A 25955-nucleotide genomic window follows, 5' to 3' on the forward strand; every position below is an offset into this window, starting at 1 on the left:
TTCTGGGATTTTATTTCAATGAAGCTGAACTTTTACAGCTTGTTTAAAATATTGAGACAGGATTTGGGGACAGCATTTAATTATTTTATAATCAGCCAGGCGACCAAGCAAATGTCAGCACCAGACAAAACATCAACAAACACATCAACACTTTCTACATATATGCTCTACATATACAGTATAGACTCTGGTGGTGCAACATCCATCCTGGGGTAGCACAGCTGAAACACACACACACACACACTCATGGGTAAACACAGATGACTGAGTTGTAAAGGAAGCGGAGTTCTAAAACTTGCTGTTTTACTGTTTCAGCCTTTAGTTTTACCTTCCATCTTAACAAGTTTGGTCTTTTAGTCTTGAAAACGAAAAAGGAAATGTGTGTGTGAGATAAAAGCTCCATGGTCAGTAGTTTGTCTGGAAGCAGCATGTTGACGTAAGGCAGACAACAGCAGGTCTGAGGAGCGGAGATTCTCCTGCGAGTCACAGCTGAGGGCAAAAACAACGTGGTGTGTGTTTATGTTCTGGGTGGTTTCAGGAGTAAAGTATCAACCCACTTCTCTCTCTCTCTCTTACACACACACACACACACCCAATCCAGCTGATGTGGTTTAGACGCTGCTGAGGGCTTCGACACCAGGTAGGACTTTACCTGAAAACACGAAGAGAAGAAACGTTCAGAAAGCTTTTATGACCTTGTTGCGTTCCTGTGAGCGAACATCCACTCACCCTCCAGCAACTCCAGACTGGCTCCGCCTCCAGTGCTCACATGGCTGACTTTATCTTCTGTGTTCCACTTTGCACAGCAGGTTGCAGTGTCACCCCCACCTGGACAGAGGAGCAGCAAAACGCTTCAAGAGACTGGAAAAGCCTCTGCAGACCACTGGGTTTTAATATTTACCTTTATGACAGCTTTACTCTAGCCTATGTGTAACCATTGGCTGTTTGGTCCGTTGTAGTTAGCATCTGAGGCCAATATTTATTATTAAATAAAATGGCTACAATCCAAACTAGCAAAAAGATGGTGTGTTTCTAACTCCACTAGCGGAACAAGCTCTTTTCCCCTCACCGATGATTGTGATGCAGCCCGACTCGGTCACCTCCACCACCTTGTCCATCAGGTTCTTTGTTCCTTTGGCAAAGTTGTCCCACTCAAACACACCAACTGGCCCGTTCCAGACGATCTGCTTGGCCCTGCCTACCGCCTCGGAGTAGGCCTTCGAGCTCTCTGGACCACAGTCCAGACCCTGGTGGAGACAGAAAGAGACTACAACACTGAACTCCCAGCACAAAGCCACTAGGTAAACCCTCTTCTCACCATCCAGCCAGCTGGGATCCCACCAGCCACGGTCGCGGTGCCTGTAGCGGCGTTCTCATCAAACTTGTCTGCAGTGACGAAGTCAACCGGCAGTGTGATCTTCACGCCATTCTTCTCTGCTTTGGCCATCAGGTCTTTAACGATGGCGGCGCCTTCTTCGTCAAACAGAGACGTACCGATCTGACGACGGAGGAGAATGAAGGTCGTTCAGTGTGAAGTGTAATATTTTACTTTAAAACCCAAATCCCAGCATGGCCTCTTTTTGTAGGGATTTCATCACACGTTCATTTCTTGCTTAACTCGTTCCTGCTTTCTGCTGCTGCTCAGTCACGTCCTTCTGAAAAGAGTTTTCCCAACACCGAGTTCAGTTTGGGGATGGTGGTGAATGAGTTTTATCAGCCAGACAAATAAAAACTAAACTTCAACCTTTGAGAAAATAGTTCAAGTATTTCTAGATCTTTTTGTCCAGGGGTCAAACCGAGGTCATGACTGAAAGAAGATAAGTTACAGTTTCAACACCTGCAGCCTATCAGGTTTACCAAAGTCGTCCTCACCTCCATGTTGTTGAGGACTTTCAGGAAGGTGAATGCCATCCCGCCGCCGATGATCATCTCGTCCACTTTGTCCAACATGTTGTTGATCAGCTGGATCTTATCCTTCACCTTTGCTCTACAACAGAGAACACATCAGTTAAATTAATGGTTTCAATAAAATGTCTGAAGATATGCCTTCAATAATGTTGGGAATTACATTTTTTGCAGGCAAATAAAACTAAAGCAAAATCCAACGCAGCACTATTTGACAAGATCACAACCTTTCAACAAAACACGACCCTTCACCTCTGCCTGATCAGCCAGCGCTCTGACATCACATTACGTAAAGAGCTTATCCTTTATTCCTGATCTGGTTTAAAACGAGGCTGCTGGGTGAACCAAAACCACAGGAGAGGAAAAAGATGCTTCTGATTCTGCTCTCACCCTCCCAGGATGGCCAGGAAGGGCCTCTGAGGTTTCTCCAGAGCCATGGCAAAGTAGTCGAGTTCCTTCTTCATGAGGAAACCCGCAGCCTTCTGGGGCAGATTCACCCCCACCATGGAGCTGAAAGACAGAAGTCAAGTTATAATTCAGCAGATATTCCAGTTCTAGTTAGTCATTCTAAAGAAAGTGGCAGCAACAGAAGTAAATTATTTTTTTTAAATATACAAAAATCTGCAGATCACTCCTGCTGATGCTCCTCATGGTGGACCTGCGATCTAAAAGAAACCGAGGTGAGCTCAATAACTGTACCAGATACATCCGTGTTACAGCCAGGAGAACCGGATCTGCTGACCTCCCAACACTACCAGGACCATAAAACCACTAACATGTTTTATCAGCCAGTACTCCATGGAAAGGTCAGACTGTGACCTGGAAGTTTCCCAGTAATCGTGATAGACTTCTGAGAGTCATGTTGTTAAAACAATTCAATTTTGAAGCTCAGAATGTTGCAGAAATTTTGTTTTCACTGAAGAGATCGAGTGACTTGATATTTCACTTCAGCTTTGACCCTACACACCAGCTGGCGATGATTCCACTCACCTGTGAGCTCTGTGAGCCGTCCCAAAGGCGTCATTGATGTAAACATCTCCCAGTTTGGACAGAGACGCCCTGAAGGAGTCCGTCTGCTCCTGGGACGCCTTGATCTGAGGGACACAAAACATAAAGATGATTAAACACGTTAAAGTTGAACATGAGAGCAGACAGCAGTAGCTCAGGAGGTAGAGCGGGATGTCCAATAATCAAAAGTTTGTCGGTTTGATCCTGGCTTGAACTGCTGCTGTTGTGTCCTTGAGCAAGACACTTAACCCGCCGTGCCTGCTGGTTGCGGTCAGCAGGCCTCGTCTCCGTCCAGGGCAGCTGTGGCTACACTGTAGCTCATCATCACCAGCATGTGAATGACTGTTTGAGAACCCTAAGAAGGCGCTATACAAATACAGGCCATTTACCATTTAACATCTGTATCCAAGCAGCGGCTTCACCTCTTTCCTCCCCCTCTAAAAGAATGCAGGTCCATATTTACCGACAGCTCTTGCACCATGGATGTTAGTTTAGTCGCTATCAGGGAATGAACAGTGACACTCAAACCAGAGGTCAACACCAAAACCCAGAACCTGAGGTTTACGGTCCGTTCCAACAGTCAGTTCAGAGAAGGTCTTATGTACGGCATTTACATCAGAAGGATGTGGAACTCTTCAAATCACAAAATTTCACAAACTTCGGTTTTTAGATCCTACTTCAAGAACTACATGCTGTAAAACAAACCCCAAACATATGTGTCGTCTAATAAAATGTTCATTTAACCAGCAAAGTCGTCTCAGATGAGATCTGGAGAGGGTCGGTCCCTCCTTGCTGGTGCAGTTGGACTGTAGATCCGGTTTCTGCTGCACTTTAATAAGCAAAAGGTCACAGCTGCTAGACTGGCGGGCAGAAAAAGGTCAACAGAGTCCGTCAATGTCCAACAGGACTATGGTCCAGTTCCAGCTGCCCGAGTTCACATCCTCGTTTTCTTTTTCTACTACAGACATTATCCAGACCTCACACCAACTGAATGATAAATTTGTATCCATTTTAGTCTGAGCACAGGAAGTGGAATAAAAAGCAACAGGCTAAAAGTTAGACTAGTAAAACAGAAAAAAAGAAAATGATGTGAAACAGCACTTCACTCAAAGCAAACCTGAAATAAGACACCATTCTCAAACAAACTTCACAAATGGATTGTACAATTCCCACAATGCACCTCAAGGACAAGCATCACGAGCTACATCGAGAGCTCCACTATTCCTGTAAGTGAGACGACTGCTGTGCTTCTAGAGATGCATTAAAATAGACGAGTGACCTTCAGCCTCACCTTGTTTCCAGAGGGGTCTTTGCCTTTCCCCTCCTCAGCTACGTGGAAGCGGAGGTTCTCCAGCAGGATGACTGTTCCAGCGGCGGGGTTAGCACAGGCAGCTTCCACCTCTGGACCCACACAGTCCTTCAGGAAAGTGACGTCTCTGCACAGCCCCAAGGAGGACGATCAGATGTTTATTTCGTTATGTTCAGGCCAAGAGAAGATCAGTTACAACCATGGTACTACCTCCCCAGAAGGCTCTTGAGCTCAGCAACAACAGGCTCCAGGGAGTATTTCTCAGGCATAAAGTTGCCATCAGGACGGCCCAGATGGCTCATCAGAACAACAGACTTGGCCCCGTGGTCCAGACAGTACTGGATGCTGGGAACGGCTGCCTTGATCCTAAAAATCAAACACGTCATTTTAATATCAACGGTAATCTTCTAGAATGGACAAGTGAGAACAGCAAAGAGGAACGCTACCTCTGGTTGTTGGTGATGTGTTTGTCCTTCATGGGAACATTGAAGTCGACTCTGAAAGACAACAAGGACTTGGTAAACTATAAGTCTGAAGAAGATGTTGAACACTTAACTCCTGTCAGACTCATTGACTTGTGTTTGATGTGGAAATAACAGAACAAGCAGGAACTGTCTGTTTTTTTAGCGTAAAAAAGCTCAAGTAAGAGAAAAAAAGATGTTCAAAATTCCTGAAACTACGCAATTTGTTACAAAAATATTAACTTCTATTTATTCTTGGTAGATTTCCACCTACTGAGAACTTTATTCTTGCTCTTTGGCACCTAAATGCTTCTCTACGTTCATCGGCGAGCAGCTAATGGCGTTTATCTTGAGCTTGACCCAGCCATTTACTTTGGGTTTTCCATATGGGAATAACTGCAGCATCTAAACATCCAAACTATAATAAATCATAAAAAATCTAGTGAAAACTGCCACCAAATAGCAGAACAGAATCTGTTAAAAACAGCTGAAGAGCAGCAGTAATCTGTGCAACACACTCGACCATGCCGTGATGCATCCTGGCAGCTCAATGCAGAATCACCTCCCCTCATATTCAGTGGATTAATGACCAGCTCGCCCAACCTGAATGTGCTGTTATCATAATAGCAATCCAAAATGTTAGCAGAAAAGTCCCAAAAACACACTAGGGACTCAAATATAACTCAGCACATGTCTGCATTTAGTAAATATTAATTCATTTTCTCAAAATCTTGTTTTATGAATACTTCTGGTTCAAAAGTTTTCAATCCGCAAGGAAAATATTTGATGTCACTGCAAACTGAGGCTTGCACATTAGAGGCAATTTGACACAACCCAGAATTAATCTGTTTTCTATTTAAAATTCTGTGCAACTTCAGGGTTTCTGTGCATGAATGAATCTCGGTTGTTTCAGGCCTCTACAGGCCTCCTCCTCCTCCACCATTCTGGTCCAGCCTCCATGTGGCTTACTGAACTAAAATGCAACAGGCTACAACAGGCCCTGGTTTGTGAGGCAATATTTCTTGTGACTGTGTTGTAGATTGTAGTTTCACGTTTGCTTAAACTCGCATAACATGAAGTGAATTTTGACCTTTGAGTGGAGTAGTGTGGGCTCAGTGAACCTTGTCCTATGCTGCCTGCTGTTGGATCACCAAACCCACATGGCCCTCTGACATTTACACACATGGTGTCAGCTTCCAGAGCTCTTCTAAAGACTGAAAGGGCCAGGCTTGAGGGAAGGCAGAGAGGAGGAAATCCTCCACAATCATGTTATATAAACTTTGATAGATGTTAAAACTGGGACCGTTTGGGTTTTTTATTATTAAAAATGTACATTTTAAATATTACAAATTGCAAACGACTGAATACCCAGACTTTGGTTAGCATCACTGAATATCAGGGTGTGGTTTTGTGTTCTTCAGCGCATCGGATGCTGCATCTTCATGTGAACGTTTAAATCAGACTCAGGCTCCATCTCCATGCAGCATCTCCTCACAGGCACGTATCACGAATGGAAACGTAACAAGTTCGCGTCCTCTAATTACAGCTCTGAAGTGACTAAGACCGTTAAACGCCCCTTCTTAGTCTTTAAATTGAAAATTAAACGGTTTAATAACCTTTTATGATATTTTGGGGACGTAAACGGCTCTAGCATTAGATGTTAGCTTATCTCTAGCTGTCTGATTAAAAAACTGATTACCACCGACCTCATAACGACCCGCTTCCCGTTCACGTCCACCTTGTCCAGGGTGAGTTTGTTAGACAGAGACATGTTGATTATATTCTCTGGTTCCTTCGTGGACCTTCCTAAATGGATTTCCTCCGCTTCCTTTAGCTGATGGCAGATTAGCAACCGAATGTCAGCTGTGACCTTAGCTCAAAGCGGAGGTACAGCCAGTGGGCGGAGCAGATCCCTCCCTCAGTTTGTGATTGGCTAATACTGAGTGAACACATTAAATTTGATTGGTCGAGCTCACCGCTCGTATTTTCAGACTACCACCTGATCTTCATTAACATTGTAAGGCAAGCCAATGTGTCTTGTAATACTCAAACTGGCCCTTAAAATATAATACACTATTCACTTATTCATATTTTCAGAGTCATCCATTCATTGAAACCATAGACTTCACATTTATCATGTCAAAGGGTTTTCAACCCCGGATAGCCAATTTACAATAAAGTGGTACTTTGAAATGTTTTACGAGAAGCTCACAGGCTGATGCCTAGTACAATATACTCTATTACATCTGTAGCGTTTTCCATTAAAAATTAGATGTCCCACAACTTAGTTTCTTTTAATCTTTTGGAATCCAATTCTGAGCACAAGTCCCAATTTATCATCCTGTGTGCACTCCTAAAATTAATGTATACTAATATTCCAATAAATCTTCAATATATACAGCACTACAAAAATCTATATAAATCCACTTGTAGTTCTATCCAATATTTACTTTTAAAGCAAACAAACAAGTCAGTAGAATCACATTTTATTTGAACAAAACGTTGGAATAAACAGTAATTTACTGACTGGTAATTGTTATTAATCTGTACAATCAGAAGGTTTCTTGGTTTGGGTGCAGAAGTGTCATGTTGGCCCTTCACTCCTCAGCCTCCCTCCACTCTTTGGGCATCATCCTCTTGACTGGGGACAGATTCCAGGTGATACCAGCCTGAGTTAAAACCTGGACCAAAAAAATAATAAAACAAGACAGTCTTTTATAATAGAGGCAGAACATTTTAGGTTATTTATCTTGGACATTGACATTCAAAGTTTCAAAAACTAAAGAAAACAAAAATAAAGTATTAACTGCTTAAACTATAGAAATAGATTTTGAAGCAATTTCTGTAAACATAAAACAATTTCTTAACCACAAGATACAATGAACACTACTTCTGTTGTAGTTTCTTGGATTCTTTTCATCACCAATTCTGCAATATTTTTCAAGTTTTGAAGCTTTATTAGCAAGATTAAGTGTTAATGTAATTCAATGAGCTGGGTAAATTTAGCCTAAATGAATCTTAGTTTTCAGCTTCAGACCACATTTAAGCTTCAGCTGCCCTCTTGTGATCAACATGGACAGCTCAGCTTCGTCGACGGATGTTCATGTAGTCACGTATGCAGTACCTCACATAAACAGTACTCTATTCACCAGTCCTAAGGAGGTGGAAACGCTGATTCATGTTCCCAGGTATCCAAACCACAACTCCATAGGGACCAAGCCCCCACAATGGAGCTCTAAAATTGAGGCCAACCCGGAAGTACCAAAAATGCAGTTCCACCCTCATCCGCTGGGGGCTGGTGTCAGAAGCGAGCAAATCCTCATTGACTCCCATGTTAAAAATACCAATTTCACAGCAGAAATAAACATGTTTACAGCCTGGTACCAAAACATGTTTTTTGTTTAAATTATCTAGTTTACACTCATGACAACTCTGAGGGGGGTGAATTTTTTCTCACTCTTCTGTTTAAGTGTATTAAAAGCCTAAAATTCTGTATAATTAAGGAGCATCCGACACACGTGACCGCCGCCGCCTCAGACCCACGTGACCACAGAGCTAGCTCCGTGGAAAGGCCTCAGTAGAGCCTCGGTCTGGCTTGGAAACTGCTCCGGCATTTTGAGTCTCTGTGTTTGTGTATTCTTTTTTGGATATTTTTAGTGCAATTGTTGGACAAAATGACTTGCTGTGGCATTAATTGCACTAACAGAGCGTCCAAGGAGTCTCCACTTCATTTTTTTCGGTAAGTAAAATTATATTTATGTATTTTAGGTCACTGCCGAGCTGAGCTTAGATTTTAACATGTACTGTTTAACCATGAAATTTAAATGTAATAGGGTAAAACCCAGTGCATTTAACATAATGCTGCACTTTAGAAAATGGGTTGAAATATAACATGTTGGTGGAGCTGGGTTCGGACTTTCGGCTTGTGGAGCTCTCGGGAGATCTCTGTTTTCCACCCGTTTCTCCCCTGGCTTCGCGGCTTCTGTTTGCTGCGCGGAATGCCGGCTGGGTCTCCCGGCAGCTCGGCGCATCTCTGTCTGATCGCGGCTTCTGTTTGTTGCGCGGGCTGCCGGCTTGTGGAGCTCTGGGATGGAAACCTTTCCACCCGGTTCTCCCCAGCGGCAGCTCTCAGATCACAGCGGCGCTTGTCTGCTGTGCGGCTGACAGCTTGTGGAGGTCTCGGAGACCTCGGTGTTCCACCCGGTTTTACCCAGCGGTCAGCCCGGCGTATCTCTGACTCAGAAGCTCTGGTGTTGTGCACAGTTAACTCCGGTTGTAGCTAGGTTGCTACCTCCGTTAGCTTAGCTCCCACCTCCGCGTCAGCTTTGGGTTAGCTTCAGGTTAGCTTGTAGCTAGTTCGACCGGGTGTCGTCAGTTGATCCCAGCCTTACAGCCACACCCTCAGCTCCTCCTCTCTTCCCTTTTGTGGAAATGTCTGAGCTTGACGGAACCTGTGACACGGTCACCTCCCATTTGGCCTCAAAAACGTGATATTGGAGCCTATGGAAAGGAGGTGTCCAGTATATTTATGTCGATGATAGGGACACACAGTTACTTCCTACACTGTAACCCTGAGGAGAACTGTTTTCTCCTTTGTTAAATGTTACATAAAATCTGAATGCTTGAAGAGTCTGCGCTTATGCTCGTCACTGGTGGCGAAGTGTTACGACTTACATATCCCCACACAGTTGTGCAGAAGGCTGCTCCACCTAGCAACACGACTGTGCCATACTTTGAGTGGAAGTCCTTGGAGACAGTGGATCCATGTCTCACATGCCTCACCGCTTGGCCTAAACATCAACAACAAAACAGGCCTTATGTAATAACACTCCTCTTAATACCAACATTTACATTTAATGCCTTGGAGATTCAAATAAAGAATGGATTTGGGAGTAAATAAATGAACTATACATTCATCCATTCATTGCTAAAATGACTAATAAGTTGGCTCTTGAGAATGAAACCCATTAGTGATGCAAAATCATTTAATACAATGACAGTCATAAAAGCAGGAATAAGATTGTCACATATAAATAGTTGTCAGATAGGTAAGAAATATAGCATTTAAAAAAAGAATATCACATTTTCTACCCTTAAGCAGCAAAATCCTTCTTTGTAAATAGATTCAGGCCTATTTAGGAAATCCAATATCCCTTTCTGTCTTCGTTAACGCCAAGCCGGCAGACTAAAGTTTTGCCGGCGCAAAATAATCCAAATGAAAATTTCCAAAACACTTTACGGTGTTACAGTTTCACAAAGAAACGGAAATTACAAGCAAATTGCTCAAAGTTAAACAGGTCAGCGAATCACATAAAGCTACCGCAATTATAAATGTATTTTTAAACCGTTTAAATAGCGAATGTTTGCTTTTTCTCATGACTGACGATCCAGAACATTCAGCTACATAAAAGTGAGCTTTTAAAACATAGCCGACTCTTTAGGACATGCTAATGTTAGCTAGCTAACAGCACGTTGAACACGGTCACCAACCAAAGAGGCCATCAGATTTTCTGTCGACTTCAGACTGAAAAGGTGTCTGGTACAATTATAGACTCATTGTAATTTGAAATGAATGTTTACCGCTAAGGTTGACTGTAGCTTTTGCAAAGCCGTACATGTTGTCTTGCTCTGTGCCTTCCGATACCCTTGACGGACAGAAATACAATATGGCTGCTGCAAATATATACAACGGAAGCTGCAGCGTTCAAGTTGTGTAGTAAAATTGAATTGATAAGTAGTCAGGTGAAAAAAATCAGCGACTTTTTATTTATTTATAGAAAACTGACAACGTATATAAGCGTATTGCATCAAAGATTTATTAGGTTGAATCAACTGATTCAATAAGGATGAGAATTACTGTTGTCATAGAATACCACAGCTGCACTTTTGCAAATCATTGTTCCAAGTCTGCTCACGGTACCTTAAAGCAGCATCATCGGGGCTTTTATAATGGGCTTGGGCACAAATTCGAACAGTAAAATTAGGCGACATAATACGTGGAAACAAAGGACATATGTAAATAGTTATGTATAATATTTCAAACTAACAAATCAGACACATATCGTTGTAGAGTGATTAAATATTCAAAAATCGGACTAGCATGTTAACAGTGTCAGGATGGCCGAGTGGTCTAAGGCGCCAGACTCAAGGACACAAACCTTCCCCGTGTACGGGACTTCTGGTCTCCGAATGGAGGCGTGGGTTCGAATCCCACTTCTGACACATATATTTTTCAGTTTTCTGGCGGATTTATATATTATTCCGTGAAGCGAACAATTCAACTATTGCCTAATATTCTAAAAGCATGTGTTGGAAAAAAACGTGAAACAATATTTAACACTAACTTTTAAATAGCAGCCGCTTTCCATTTTTATATCAATCTTTTTAAACAATATTCACTTCAGTTTATTTATATGGCGCCAAATCACAAGTCATCTCAATGCACGTCACAAAGTAAACATTTCAATTGATTTCAGTTCATTAAGCCAATTAGTACAAAGTTTCCTATGTAAGGAAACCCTGCAGATTGCATCGAGACTGACTTGACAGACTTTACAGCAATCTACTAAGCAAGCATATAGTGACAGTGGAGAAGAAAACTCCATTTTAACAGGAAGAAACCTCCAATATAACCTGGCTCAGTATGAGCATAATAAAATGAAACATTAAAATATTTCTCATAGGTTTTTAGTTTTAAATAGACACAAGTATTTTAACTTGACCGCATGCAGCATTATTCACAAACAATTTTAATAAAGACACTTTCACGTGTTTGTTTTGTAGCTTTCTTTATTAAATCAAAATATCATTTGAGCATTATGACAGCATGACTAAGTAGTTTGTACAGAAATACTAAAAACACCTTCCTTCATTTAATGACAAATTACAGATGATGGTAAAATATCAGCACAAAGTCAGAAAAATATACAATTCTCCATCAGAAGTCCTCAGACATTCTGTTGGATTTCATTAATCAGTTATACCTATTTTTTTTTAAGTCTTTTGAGCTTAAAATGCTGGTTTGTGACATATGTTCTCAGACAGTCTAGCCTGATTTATGATGGTTACTGAGCAGATAAAATGGGTTAACTAGCTGGGAGGGGGTTTGAACTGCACCAGCACACGTTTAGTGTTTAACAGAGTGGTAGAAAACAGCAACAAAATGAATAAAAGATTAATGTAAAGTCTTTATTCAGCTGGTTTAAAACCACAAACTGATGGCAGCCCTTAAGTCATCATGGGTGTTGAAATAAAACAACTTCTTAGCATTGAGACTTAAGAGACATCATGTCTAAAGCTAAAAATTATGATTAAACGCTTGCTTGTATTTTAGTCTATATCACATTTCAATTGTTTTGTAAAAAGCAGCAAATTCTGAAATTTTAGGAGGCTAAAATTAAATAAAGGTTTATAACACTATCCGATAGGCTGCAGAAAAACATGATTGTCTCTGATCATTAGAGAAAGCAGACAGGTTAAATGTGACTGTGCAACAATGTCAGGTCATCTTTCTCCTTTTGTTTATAAAAATCAAAACAAGATTCTTTCACATAGTCCTCTTACTGACAGCCCATCTAAAACCTTTCATTTAACTGTGACAATCAACAAAAATTCCACATTGCAAAATATTATTACTCAATAAGACAATGAAACTTGGAGGATGTGATGAGCAGAAATGTCAAAAACTTTAGTAGATCAGCTGCTTCATAAAGCACATGATTTTTCTGTAGAATCAATATTTAAATGGACAATTCACATCTCTAAACTACTCGTGTCTACATTAGAATACAGCATATCGAACTGGTAATGCCCTTGGGAAAAATATATCACGTTGACATGTAAAATCCAGGATTGGTCCAGATTTACACGAATGTGTAAAGAATATGGGAATGTTTTGTGTGAATGACAGTAAAAGAAGACCATAAATGTCAAATTACAAACATTAAGGCGTCTCTCATCGATTCCTTTTGGTCACATCCTAGTCGGCCTTCTTGTCTTTTCCCTCTTCGTCGTCGGTGTATTCTGTCGGCTCCTCTCCGGGCTTCAGAAGCTTGCCAACATAGTCGTATTTCACTGCAACAAAGGACAAAACGTTAGAAAAATTATGGCAAGGCATTTGCACAGCAATCTTTGTAAGCAGATACATCTGATTGTGTTGCATAACTCACTTGTGAACTGAGACTCCCACTCAATCAGGCTCTCCAGCTGCATGGAGTCCAGGTCTGAAAGGTCATCATATTCGTCTTTCAAGGCCTGCTTGTCCAGGCAAAAAGTCGCCAGACCCCGAGATGCATCTCTGCCTGCAAACACCCCATATGGTCCCTCTGCAGAACAGCAAAAACAAGGACAGCATCTTCACCAAGGCAATAGAAAAAGTAAAACAGAAAATTGAAGAGATCTGTGCTTCCAGATAGATCAAAACAATTTGTTTTCTCCATAATAAACAACTACAAGTTTTAATCTCAGTTTAATCCAGAGATCTCCCCAGGAAAAAGCATTTGGCTGCCATTCAAACATGTTACAACACGAGACACCTTTTCTATTTCAGAAGCTGTTGCAGCTGTTCAAAAGTTCCTTTTTACTTTTGCATTCTTCCTGTAGAACAAATTTCACTTTAAGCATGCAAATTCAGAATTAAATAATAAAAAATAATAATAATACCACATGCTGGTTACCAGGTATGGCAGACTCCAGGCATTCTGCCACTTAAGGGAAGTTCAAGACTAAAGATATATGTACGGTGATTGGTTTAGACACAAATTGTGCCAAATAGTTTGTTTTTAATGCAACATTTGATGAATAAACAGGATTTCTGGCTGGTGCAGAATGTAGTAGAACAGCTAGTTAATCATGTTGGTCAGAGGTTACACACAGCAGAGGTCACAATCTGGGATAAGATAAAAACAACAAAGTGCAACTCAGTGTCGGTTTGCAGGAATGCCACAGTGGAACCTGGCAGGTTCAAGGATCATATACAGCTTCATTTTAAGGTTTTTTGACATTTTAGAATTCAGTATAATTGTTATTCACTATTTCTATTAAACTAATGTCACTTTTGTTCCGTAGAAAACATGGGCACACATGCACGCTGTATTTATTTGAGCCAAGTAGGATTAACCATGACTTGGATGACTGAGATCTTTCACGAGCATATGATCTGAAAGGTTTGTGGGCCAAAAATAAAGCCCTTAAGGGTTTAAGTTGTTTTAATAGGAGAGCTCCTCTTCCTCACAGACGATCTGTGGCTCCAAGGCTGCCTGCGGCCCCTCCAAATGAAAAAGGCGACCCTTGCTAGCATAACAAAGGGGGTGTGGCGCCAAATCCCAGCAGTAAAAGTCAACAGATGATAATTTTTTATTAGGGAAAACTAAACTAAAAATAAAATACTATGTTCGTTGGTGGACCACAATAATAACTTAAAAGTTGTTTTTTTTAAACAGTTTACGGTGGCTCGTTACACAGGCGGAAGGAGCAGGACGTGTGCCTTTACCTGGACCGTAAAACTTTTTGCCTCTGGTCACATCGAAAACTTTCCCGTTAACGGCCATTAGAATCCGTGGGTCCTGCAGTCCGTCGTAGGGCTTCATTTCTGCCAGGGTGAAATCCCTCTTTTTCAGTTTAGGCAGAGGCTTCTCCACCTCGCCGAGCTCCGGCTGCTTGTCCCCGCGGAAGATTTTGTACAGCAGGAACAAACAGAGGCTGAGTAGGGTTAGGTTCAGTGGGGACGTAAAAATTTCCTGAAAAATTCCTGCATAAGTTACTTCGCCTCCCTCTGAATCAGCCATGTTGCCTTCTTTCTCCTTTTGACTACCGTGTGTGTGTTGTTGGAATTGGGAAAGACTTATGACAATCTGACCAATCACCGATCAATTTTGCTGTCACGTGGTCCCTCTTTAAACCAATCAAATTAAGTGAATGGCAAACACTGTTTTACCAAGGTGTTATGTGAAATAAAGTAGATTTCTATTTATTAGTTTCGAAAATGAAATTAATGGAGAAACCTATCGAAACGTGTGAAAATATCGAGAAAATCCCTCACATACAGCATCCAAGCAAAGTTTTTAAGCCTCTAAAGATAAAAATCACAAGATACACAGGAACAAAAAATTTTAAGTATAAAAAATATTTTTTTAATGAATAAAAGATATGGTTAAAATGGGAAAAAGTGTGATTAAATATGTAAGGAAAGGGAAAGAGAAAATGAATAGGAAAGAGGGAATTCAGTGGATCCCGGGAAAGGCAGAGTAGGTAGAAAGCAGAATAAGGAGGGTGGTGATGAAGTTCACACAAAAGCCATCTTGAACAGGTGAGCTTTCAGCAGGGTTTTTTTCAGAGCTGTCTGCATCCCAACAGACCACAGCAGAGTTGATAACAGAGCCAGCCACAAACTGATGAAAGGATATTAGCAGCTGGGAATAAACTCCAAAGGACCTCAGTGTCCTCAGGAGGTGGAGGCAACTTTAGCCCTTCTTATACAGAGCATCTGTGTTGTGGGATCAGTTCAGTTAACTGTTGAGGTGAACACCCAGGTACCTAAAGGTATCCACCACCTCAATGTCTGCACCCTGGATGTTCACTGGTGAGTGAGGAGAAATGTTTCTCTGGAAGTCAATCACCATTTCTTTTGGCTTACTGGTGTTCAATTGAAGGTGGTTATGCTCTCACCAGCCCACAAAGTCCATGATGACTGACCTTATTCCAGGTCATTCCAGGTCATTCCCCTCAGACACACAGCCGACAATGGCTGAGTCATCAGAGAACTTCTGGAGGTGACAGTTGCTGGTGTTGTAGATGAAGTCTAAGGTGTAGAAGGTGAAAAGGTTAGAGTACTGTACCCTGTGGAGCACACTGCACTGCACACAACCACCTCAGATGCAAAGTTGTGGAGCCTCACAAACTGTGGCCTGTCGGTGAGGTAGTCACTGGTCCATGAAGTCAGATATTGTCCACTCCTGCACCCCTCATCTTCTGCTGCAGAAGACACGGCTGGATGGTGTTGAAGGCAGGGTAGAGGAGGGCGTCTTCTACACCTATGTTTGGTTTATATGCAAATGGCAGTGGGTCTATTTCCGGGCTCACCACTGAACATAGATGGGTGAGGTTAAGTTTCTCCATGGTCTTCATCAGATGGGAGATCAAGGCGACTGGTCTGTAGTTTTCCAGTTCCTTGGGATGTGATGTTTTGGGAACTGTTTTGTGGAATTTGGTGGTTGGGGGAGATTAGGCTGAGTGGAGAAGTGGTGGTGGTACCTGTTGCAGCTGTGTGTGTGTGTGTGTGTGTGTGTGTGTGTGTGTGTGTGTGTGTGGTGGTGGTGGTGGTGGTGGTGGGGGGGGGGGGGGGGGGGTGAATCTGTTAAAAGCTCGTTGGCCCAGTTCTAGTCCTCCCACTGGCACCACTCCCACTGCATATGCACATATAAAAAGTAAAATTTAGTCTATTATCAGCTACAAGAAAAAGGACCAGGGTCACTCAATCTTCAGTTGTGTTTGCTGGATTTAATAAAAAAAAATTATGAATGATTTTCACAAGTCAGTGGGTGTTTCTGGTCTGGTTTACTGTTAAATTAAATAATAATAAAAAGTGGGTTAATAAAAACCACTTTGGATGAGACTTAACCTTTTCCATTACATTTTTTTCAATTTACTGAAACATCAAAATTTGATGACGTTTGCCTCTGCATCAACAGCCTGCTGTTACTATTCTTGCAAATGAGGGCCATACCGAATCACTCTGAGGGCCCAGAAAGGCCCCAGAACTGCATTTTGGACACGCCTGTTTAAACACAGTTTTGATCGTTTTGCAACCACAGACAAGAAGCAATGCAATGTCACCTGCTAACAATAATGTGGAATAAAAATATGTTGGGAAACAATTCCTATGCTTTCCAACTTCCGGTGGTCATTCAGCCACTTCCGACTCCCGGAAACTGGCAGTGTCCGCTTGTTGGTTCCCACCCAAACAGGCAACAGGGACTTTCTCCCCCATAAACGTAGCGCTGTGCCGTCTGTGGAGACAGCCCTGGTTGAGTAAACCGGACGTTTCTAAATGACTTCTGTGAGACTCGCTCTTTGAGCTTTTTTCTAGTAAACTCAGCCTATGCGCCACAGTGACACCACCGAGTTACCGGAGCTAGCAGCCCGCCCCGGGATCCAGACACCAGCTGGGCTCCACGCGCGGCGGGCAGAGATGAACAGCGGGCTGGCGGCTTTCAGACGGGTTTAGCAGGCGGGTGTCAGACGGTCTCGGTTCGGTTTCTGTTCGGAGGGAATCAGATGTCGAGAGGGATTTGCTGAGTAGAAACCGGGTGAGTTTTCCACTGTTTTTAACCTTTAGCTAAGCTAGCTGAGATGTGTCAATGCCCAGCTGATGTTTTTGGCTGTGTCATGTTTACCCCTCTCAGCTCACAGAAACAGGATCACAGCCCCATCAAATAAAAATAACAGAACAATCTGGAAAGGTTATTTAAAAGATTTCAGATGGATTATCCCTAAAGAAAAATCTAAAACACCGAAGAATTATTGATTAAAATTACTTTAGAAGATTAGGTAATCTCGTTTTCATGGAAGCAAAACAAAAAGAAAGGAGGAATTTTCTTAGAATATGTTGCTTTTATTGATAATTTCTCTTTAATCAGCTGCTGTGAAACAAACATATTGATCTTATTATACTCAGCTCTTACCCATAGGTTCAATTTATGAGACAAAAATGAAAGATTAAGGTTTTTTTTGTTGAAATTTTGCTTCATCATCTACAATCTATTAGATTATTGTGTGAACATGAGGAAATACATAGCTATAGTTTAAAATTTGCCATCATGGACACTGACTCTAAATACGTGCAGATTGTTTACATCCTTTGTGTTTTTGTCTCTCATGACAAGCATCTAACTGTTGTGTGCCTTTCCTTCCTATCAGGCAGCGTACTGAAAAACCTAGTGGAAATCAGCCCCCCCCCACACACACACACATACACACACAGCCCCTTCCTGTTGCGCTGGACTTTTCCTATCATCATGAGTGCAATGCGCGTGGATGCTAAAGTGGTGATGCTGGGAAAGGAGAGCGTAGGCAAGACGAGTCTGGTGGAGAGATACGTTCATCATCGCTTCCTGGTCGGCCCATACCAGAATGTGAGTGTCAGCTGCTCTGCTTCTGAGTCTCTTTGACACACACACACACACACACACACACACACACACACACACACACACACACACACACACACACACACACACACACACACACACACACACACACACACACACACACACACACACACACTTAAGGTTTCAGCCCTGGGTAGGTTTCCTTCTAGATGCTAAACTAAGGTCTGTGTGTTTACGTAGATCCTGAGTTAATCTTAGACTTGCAGATTTCTGTGACCTTCAGAGAAAATCCTCCTCATCTTTGTTTCTCCACCCAACTTCTAATCAAGTTGCATTCACTGTTCCTCAGTATTAGGAAATCACAACCATTTGCTTTGGGATCTACTGCATGCTCAATCAGCAATTTGATCTTTTCCTTCAAGAAGAAATAGTCAGTTTTTAATAAAGAAAGACTCAATATTGCCTTTATCAGGCCAAAGGAGGGAACTTACGCTTTCCATTTGTCATTGAATGCACCATCTGAAAGCAAACATCTGCTAAAGTCTGTCTAAGCGATGGTCTAAACACAAGAAGAGTTGACGGGTTTTTAAAATCAGTAATGGATTTAGTAAGTAAAGTAAGTAATCACAGAAGAGAATCTCAAAGTGCCAACAAAACAAAACAAGTCAAAATGCTTTTAAAATAAAACAGTAAATATCATGTAATCAGTTAAAATCAGGAATTATTAAACATTTATTAGAAACTGAGTCATAAATGTTCATTTTCATCAGTAATAATTGATCAATTTGTTGGCTACATGATTAAATAACTTTTTTAATTAAAATAAAAAAGCATTTCCTTATTTTTTTGATCAGGGTTTTTAAAGCAGAAGAACATGATTGTAGTCTCTTACAAATAATCCAACTGTGAGATGTTTTAGCATTCTTTGTCAGTCTGACACATGATCTGATAATAAAACGTGAGAATTTGATCAGTCAGCGATCATGTGACTGAATAGATATCAGCCAACAGGAGGGAGTATTTCTGCCCATCAGGGTCTTACGTTAAATCACACGTGTGTGTTTGTGTTTGTTCCTCCTGACAGACGATCGGTGCTGCTTTTGTAGCCAAACCAATCCAAGTGGCAGAGAAGGTGATCACTTTGGGAATATGGGTGAGCTTGATGTTAATTTTCATGACGTTTACATGAACAGGAAGTAGATACGTTGACATATTTTTTATATTCTATTTTTTTTTTCTTCAGGACACAGCTGGATCGGAGCGTTACGAAGCCATGAGTCGAATCTACTACAGAGGAGCTCGAGCCGCCATCGTCTGCTACGGTAAACCCGCCGTCCACGTTAGGGAACTTTGTCTCTAAAATAACCTGTGGCCTTTCCCAGATTACTCAGACTGCCGTCACGTTTTATTCTTCTTTCTTAACTTCCATCTTTTTTGTGTGTGGATTGTTTACCCCTCAGTGTTCAAGCTGCTTTCTCTGTGATTCCTTCTTCAGATTTCTTTCCCAAGTTCTCTGTGAACTTTGGTTGTTTTGTCTTCCAGATCTGACCGACAGCAGCAGCTTCCAACGAGCAAAGTTCTGGGTGAACGAGCTGCAAAACTGCGAGGAGGTAAATTACGATGCGTATGATTATCATACTTAATCAAGCATGTTAGATTTTAATCTAAGCGGGTGTTTTTCACCCGGCAGCACTGTAAGATATATCTGTGCGGCACCAAGAACGACCTGATAGAAGCAGACAGAAGTCTGCGTCAGATCGACTACCACGACGCGCAGGACTTCGCTGAAGGTGAACAATCTTTAATAATGTGATGCACCATTATTTTTTTTAAGCTTTCAGTAAATAAGTTAGGGGTCAAAGGTCACGTCTAATAAACTCCTCAAAGCCGGTATCTCACCCACCTGCTGCAGCAGATCACCACACGAAGACACAAATAAACAACTTCCAGAATGTTTTAAGACCTTTTGGAAACTCTGAGCGAATGTCGCTGCTCACTTAGATTCTGTTAAGACATCAAACCAGCAACGATCAACTTTTACTTCAAACAAAAGTCAACTATAGCTAAACGGGCTCCTAACGGATGAATAACGTGTTTGTTACAGAGATCGGCGCGCAGCATTTTGAGACTTCCAGTAAAACAGGAAGGAACGTGGGTAAGTCTAATCTGATTTAAAAAGGTGTCATAAGATGAAAATCAGTGTGTTTTGTTAAATACTTTATTACCTCCTTTTTTGCTTATTACAAGTCCTCCTGATGACTTTCTACCACTGAGATGATGTAACTTAAACGAGTAGACAGAATTAGATTGTTAGATGGGGGCTTCTGGCTCTTTGGCAGCATTTTTGTGAGTAATAAATGTGGAACGACACATAAAAGAGTCTTTAAAAGGGGAAAGAAACGACCCAGACAGGAAGCAGAAGGATGGAGAAAGAGGATGTCACGGTTCTGTTCAGTCAGGGTTTAAAGTCACGAGGATGCTGGGCTTTAGAACGGCCTTTATTGTGCTGAAGATGATCACAGTTCATTAGCTGAAGTAGTTGGCTGACGGTAAAAGTGTGCGCCTCTCTCATCAGACTGACTGTTCTGTAGGAACTGATGGAGGCTTTGTTTTACAGATGAACTCTTCCAGAAGGTGGCTGTGGACTACAACGAATCGTCTTTCCAGTATATGACCGGTGAGCTTAAAACGTCTCAGTTTTAGCGACACTAATAACATTTTTCCTGCTGTTTTCCATCTTAAAAACCCGTGATTGTTTTTTTTTTGTGTCATCAGAGGAAGCAGGCGTTGACTTGGGCCAGAAGAAAGACTCCTTCTTCTACAGCTGCTGCCACAACAACTGATCCAGAACAACAGGAGGAAGAGAAACAGACGTTCAACCTTTGCTGGAAGGCTGAGATTTTAGGATTTGATATCCCAAAAAAGATGAATCTGTCCCCAAACAGAAACCAACCAGTGCTCTTTGTCACATACTGTTTGTTTCTTTTGTGCCATAAAGACTGCAGAGTTTTACAGAGCAGGGTGTGCTGCTCTGAAACCAAGTGCTGAGGAAGACTTTCCCCTCGTGTTTTATCGCCATTCCTCTGAGTCTCACAGTCTCACAATCAGAGGCTGTGAAGAAGATGCTGAAACAGAGGCAGAAAACCTCACGACGAATTGTTTACATCAGGTTATTTATTTACCTCCAGTTGCGGGTAAGCTAATAGGATTCATCATCAGACAACACTCTAATTTTAATGAAGGTACCAATATTCTCTTTAGAGGCGTTTCCATCAGTGGGGTTTGTGTTGATGTACTTTTTGCCACGTGACGTTATGGATGTAAAAGTGCTGACTCAGCACTCGGCCAAGAGGTCGCTCACGTTTGCCTGAAGTTACTCGTTTTAGCTGGAAGGCAAAAATAGTTTGGAGGGATGATTTCAGCCGGATCAGTTCGTCAGCGCGAGCACAATGTAAAACGCAAACCGAAGTCTGATTAACAGTTAAAATACAGAATGAAAACACTAATTTTATAGTTTGTATATTTGAATCATAATCTGATTCTGTTAAAATATTATAAAACAAAGCCTGTTTTAAGGTGGACGTTAGTAAAATGTTCATCTCTGTACAGTAATTATCTCGCATGAGCTCATCTGCCTGATTGAAAAACCCACATGCTGTTAAAAACCCAGGTTGCAAAAGCTTTCAAAGCAATCGTCTTCTCAAAGATGGATTCAGTTCTCTAGCTGGGTGAGGAAACCTCCGCTTTGACCAAAAGGAAAAAGCTTTCTGTGTAAATGATGTAAAAACTGCTCAGTGTTCCCACACCGATGCTAATTTATTATCGCCTCTTTTGAGTTGTGCTGCAAGATGGACATGAGGGGGAAGTAAATGAACATTCTGTTGTTTTGACGTTTTTCATGAGATTTTGATGCACATTTTTAATTAAAGGCTGTTTAAAAGAGACTAGTGTGTTATTGGAGAGACTGAACAGGAACAAGGCTGCAGGTCCAGATGGTGTCAGCCCCAGAGTACTGAAGGTCTGTGCAGAGCAGCTCTGTGGGATTCTGCAGCACCTCTTCAACCTCAGCCTGGCCCAGGAGAAGGTTCCAGTCCTGTGGAAGACATCCTGCCTTGTTCCAGTTCCAAAGAAAACTCGCCCATCAGTCAATGACGACTACAGACCGATTGCCCTGACATCCCACATTATGAAGGTCCTGGAGAGACTCCTGTTGGTCCACCTGAATAAGCAAACTAGAACATATCAGGACCCGCTGCAGTTTGCTTATCGCCATGGAGTTGGAGTTGAAGATGCCATCATCCAGCTGCTTCAGCCAACCCACTGTCATCTGGACAAAGGCAGCACTGTGAGGGTCACGTTCTTTGATTTCTCCAGTGCATTTAACACAATCCAGCCTGATGTACTTTGCCAGAAACTCCAGAAGACACAGGTGGGGGCCTCAACTATTGCCTGGATTAAAGACTACCTGACAAACAGACCACAGTTTGTGAGGCTGAAGAACTGCACATCAAACCAGGCGATCAGTAACATTGGAGCACCACAGGGGACTGTACTCTCACCATTCCTTTTCACCCTGTACACCTCAGACTTCCAGTACAAACCAGAGACCTGTCATCTACAGAAATACTCAGATGACTCTGCAGTTGTCGGGTGTATCAGAGATGGACAGGAAGTTGAGTACAGAAAGCTGTGGAGCGCTTTGTGGAATGGTGTGGAAACAATCATCTGACCTTGAACGTGAACACAACAAAGGAGATGATTTCAGACTTCAGAAGAAACAGGGTGGAGTCAAACACTGTTTCCATCATGGGAGAAGAAGTGGAGGTGGTTGAGGAATACAAATACCTTGGCGTTCACCTGGACAACAGACTGGACTGGAGAAAGAACAGCGAAGCCGTTTACAAGAAGGGACACAGCAGACTGCACTTCTTGAAAATGCGTAGGTCCTTCAGTGTCTGTAGCAAGATGCTGCAGATCTTCTACAAGTCTGTTGTTGAGAGTGTAATCTCTTCAGCTATCGTCTGTTGGGTAGTAGCATCAGAAGCAGGGACCTGAAAAGGCTCAACAGCCTAATAAAAAAGGCTAGTTCTGTTCTGGGGACGACTGTGGAACCACTGGAGGAGATAATGCAAAGAAGGATTCTCCAGAGAATCAGGAAAATTATAGACAACCCTGAGCATTCTCTTCACAAGACTGTCCGACAACGGAAGAGTGTCTTCAGTCAGAGGCTTCTTCAGTTTCGCTGCAACACTGACCGCTACTGGAGATCCTTCCTGCCAACAGCCATTGTAATGTACAACTCTTTGACGACTTGATTATTATTATTATTCTGAGCTACTACAGCAATCAATTTCCCTCTGGGATCAATAAAGTATTTTTGAATTGAATTGGAGGGAAAGTGAGCCATCTTCCATGTTTAAATTTGAGATCATCTAATGGATCTATCCGACCAACTGGGATGCATGCTGGTGGCACTGTTGACTTGCAGCAAGAAAGTTGAAGGTTCAAATCCCACCTTTTATGGCCTCCGCGCAGCGTTAGCATGTTCGGAGTAGACCTGCTGCTCCTCCACATAGGAGCCAGTTGAGGTGTTCCAAGCACGTCCAACCAGGAGACACAGAAGACAATGTGTGCATGTACACTCAACAAAAATATAAACGCAACACCTTTGTTTCTGCTCTGATTTTTCATGAGATGGACTTAAAGATCTAAAATTCTTTCCAGATACACAATATTACCATTTCTCTCAAACATTGTTCACAAATCAGTCCAAATGTGTGATAGTGAGCACTTCTGCTTTGCTGAGATAATCCATCCCACCTCACAGGTGTGCCACATCAAGATGCTGATCCGACATCATGAGTAGTGCACAGGTGTACCTTATCCTGCCCACAATAAAAGGCCACCCAGGAATGTGCAGTTTTGTCTCACAGCAAAATGCCACAGATGCCACAAGTATTGAGGGAGCGTGCAATTGGCATGCTGACAGCAGGAATGCCAACCAGATCTGTTGCTCGTGCATTGAATGTTCATTTCTCCACCATAAGCCGTCTCCAAAGGCGTTTCAGAGAATATGGCAGTACATCCAACCGGCCTCACAACCGCAGACGATGTGTAACCACACCAGCCCAGGACCTCCACATCCAGCAGGTTCACCTCCAAGATCGTCTGAGACCAGCCACTCAGACAGCTGCTGAAACACTTGGTTTTCATAACCAAACAATTTCTGAACAAACCGTCAGAAACCGTCTCAGGGAAGCTCAACTGCATGCTCTTCGTCCTCATCGGGGTCTTGACCTGACTCCAGCTCGTCGCCGTAACAGACTTGAGTGGGCAAATGCTCGCATTTGATGGCGTCTGGCACGTTGGAGAGGTGTTCTCTTCACGGATGAATCTCGGTTTACATTGTTCAGGGCAGATGGCAGAAAGTGTGTGGCATTGTGTGGGTGAGCGCTTTGCTGATATCAATGTGGTGGATCGAGTGGCCCATGGTGGTGGTGGGGTTATGGAATGGGCAGGCATCTGTTATGGACAAAGAACACAGGGGCATTTTATTGATGACATTTTGAATGCACAGAGATACCGTGATGAGATCCTGAGGCCCATTGTTGTGCCGTACAGCCATGAACATCACCTCATGTTTCAGCAAGATAATGCACGGCCCCATGTTGCAAGGATCTGTACACAATTGTTGGAAGCTGAAAATGTCCCAGTTCTTGCATGGCCAGCATACTCACCGGACATGTCACCCGTTGAGCATGCTTGGGATGTGCTTGACCGGTGTATACAACAGCGTGTACTAGTTCCCACTAATATCAAACAACTTCGCACAGCCATTGAAGAGGAGTGGACCAACATTCCACAGGCCACAATTGACAAGCTGACAAACTCTATGCGAAGATGTGTTGCACTGCATGAGGCAAATGGTGGTCACACCAGATACTGACCGGGTCTGAGTCCCCAGACCCCCAATAAAGCACAAAACCGCGGTTTCCCCCACAGATCACAACATGCCCTACATGTAATAAATTGTAAGTCGCTTTGGATAAAAGCATCTCCTAAATGAATAAACAAAAACAAACTGCACATTCCAGGGTGGCCTTTTATTGTGGGCAGTATAAGGTACACCTGTGTACTACTCATGTCAGATTAGCATCTTGATGTGGCACACCTGTGAGGTGGGATGGATTAACTCAGCAAAGCACAGGTGCTCACCATCACACATTTAAACTGATTTGTGAACAATGTTTGAGAGAAATGGTAATATTGTGTATCTGGAATGAATTTTAGATCTTTAAGTCCATCTCATGAAAAATCGGAGCAGAAACAAAGGTGTTGCGTTTACATTTTTGTTGAGTGTATAAACTCTAGAGGTGATGGACTGGAGCCGTATCCAGGGTAACCTTCGTCTTACCAGATGACCAGTAGAGATGGTCACCAGTCCCTTACAACTCTACTGATGATTAAGCAGTTTAGATGATGGATGGAAATCTGCTGTAAATAAAAAGATTCATGACATCGACACACACATGCAGAAACATCATCAGAGGTGGACTGGTGGAACTAAAAAGATGCCAGAATCTCCTTTTTTTAAATGTGTTTATATAGCAGTCGTTGGAACAGGTCAGTCGTTGAGATCGACATCATAAATACACCGGGTACGAGACATGAACTGGTGGGAGACTGTAGAAAGGCATTTTTAAGGAAATGTGGCTCTCAAACACAAAATCCTTCCCATAAAAAGATCTCAAGACCAAATCCAGTCTAAGGCATTGGCAGATAACACACAAAGACAATATTCAGCTTGTAGACAGAACAAAACGGGAACAGATCAAGCACCTGACTTCCAGTCCAAGAGGACAAGACGGAGCTCCATCTGACAGCTCGCCCTCGCCTTCGTTTGTGCGTCACAGAACAGCGTTTAATGACAAGAAAGCACCGCAAACACACCGGAGCACCTACCTGTGTTTGGTTTAATCTGGCCTGTTATTTTACAAAAGGACTCAGTCTGTCTTATTCATGGAGCTGATCATTAACTCATGAGCTGCTTTAAAATGGCTTTTGGCCACTTTTAACATAAAAGTTCAAATTTAAATCCACATTCTAATTCATCTAGTTTTGCATACAAGTAAAATACAATCTGACAGATGAAACCAGTCGATAATC

General features: G+C 42.3%; 4 protein-coding genes and 1 non-coding gene across 5 annotated transcripts; 2 read left to right on the forward strand and 3 right to left on the reverse strand.

Annotated features, from left to right (window-relative positions):
- Positions 1–62: 62 nt before the first annotated feature.
- Positions 63–6638, reverse strand: pgk1 (phosphoglycerate kinase 1). The gene is made up of 11 exons (XM_015961237.3): positions 6390–6638; positions 4669–4719; positions 4433–4588; positions 4205–4349; positions 2896–2999; positions 2296–2415; positions 1873–1987; positions 1319–1498; positions 1070–1247; positions 730–828; positions 63–652 (listed from the first exon to the last, which is right to left on the reverse strand). The coding sequence occupies exons 1-11, from the start codon at positions 6452–6454 to the stop codon at positions 612–614; spliced, it is 1254 nt and encodes a 417-aa protein (XP_015816723.3). The 5' UTR covers positions 6455–6638; the 3' UTR covers positions 63–611.
- A 515-nt stretch (positions 6639–7153) lies between these two features.
- cox7b (cytochrome c oxidase subunit 7B) lies at positions 7154–10401 on the reverse strand. The gene is made up of 3 exons (XM_015961238.3): positions 10264–10401; positions 9358–9473; positions 7154–7364 (listed from the first exon to the last, which is right to left on the reverse strand). Exons 1-3 carry the CDS (start codon positions 10298–10300, stop codon positions 7281–7283), a joined length of 237 nt encoding a protein of 78 aa, XP_015816724.1. The 5' UTR covers positions 10301–10401; the 3' UTR covers positions 7154–7280.
- A 393-nt stretch (positions 10402–10794) lies between these two features.
- Positions 10795–10905, forward strand: trnal-caa (transfer RNA leucine (anticodon CAA)). The gene is made up of 2 exons: positions 10795–10832; positions 10860–10905. It is a non-coding gene; the product is annotated as a tRNA-Leu (tRNA).
- Positions 10906–11850: 945 nt separating this feature from the next.
- pgrmc1 (progesterone receptor membrane component 1) lies at positions 11851–14518 on the reverse strand. The gene is made up of 3 exons (XM_015961239.3): positions 14174–14518; positions 12852–13007; positions 11851–12756 (listed from the first exon to the last, which is right to left on the reverse strand). The coding sequence occupies exons 1-3, from the start codon at positions 14466–14468 to the stop codon at positions 12662–12664; spliced, it is 546 nt and encodes a 181-aa protein (XP_015816725.1). The 5' UTR covers positions 14469–14518; the 3' UTR covers positions 11851–12661.
- Positions 14519–16769: 2251 nt separating this feature from the next.
- Positions 16770–20951, forward strand: rab24 (RAB24, member RAS oncogene family). The gene is made up of 9 exons (XM_015961240.3): positions 16770–16988; positions 17599–17813; positions 18874–18942; positions 19033–19111; positions 19332–19399; positions 19480–19579; positions 19894–19944; positions 20407–20466; positions 20565–20951. The coding sequence occupies exons 2-9, from the start codon at positions 17697–17699 to the stop codon at positions 20630–20632; spliced, it is 612 nt and encodes a 203-aa protein (XP_015816726.1). The 5' UTR covers positions 16770–16988; positions 17599–17696; the 3' UTR covers positions 20633–20951.
- The last annotated feature ends 5004 nt before the right edge of the window (positions 20952–25955 follow it).

This window comes from Nothobranchius furzeri, chromosome 10 (genome assembly GCF_043380555.1).
Source record: "Nothobranchius furzeri strain GRZ-AD chromosome 10, NfurGRZ-RIMD1, whole genome shotgun sequence".
In the NCBI taxonomy this organism is placed as follows: Eukaryota; Metazoa; Chordata; class Actinopteri; order Cyprinodontiformes; family Nothobranchiidae; genus Nothobranchius; species Nothobranchius furzeri.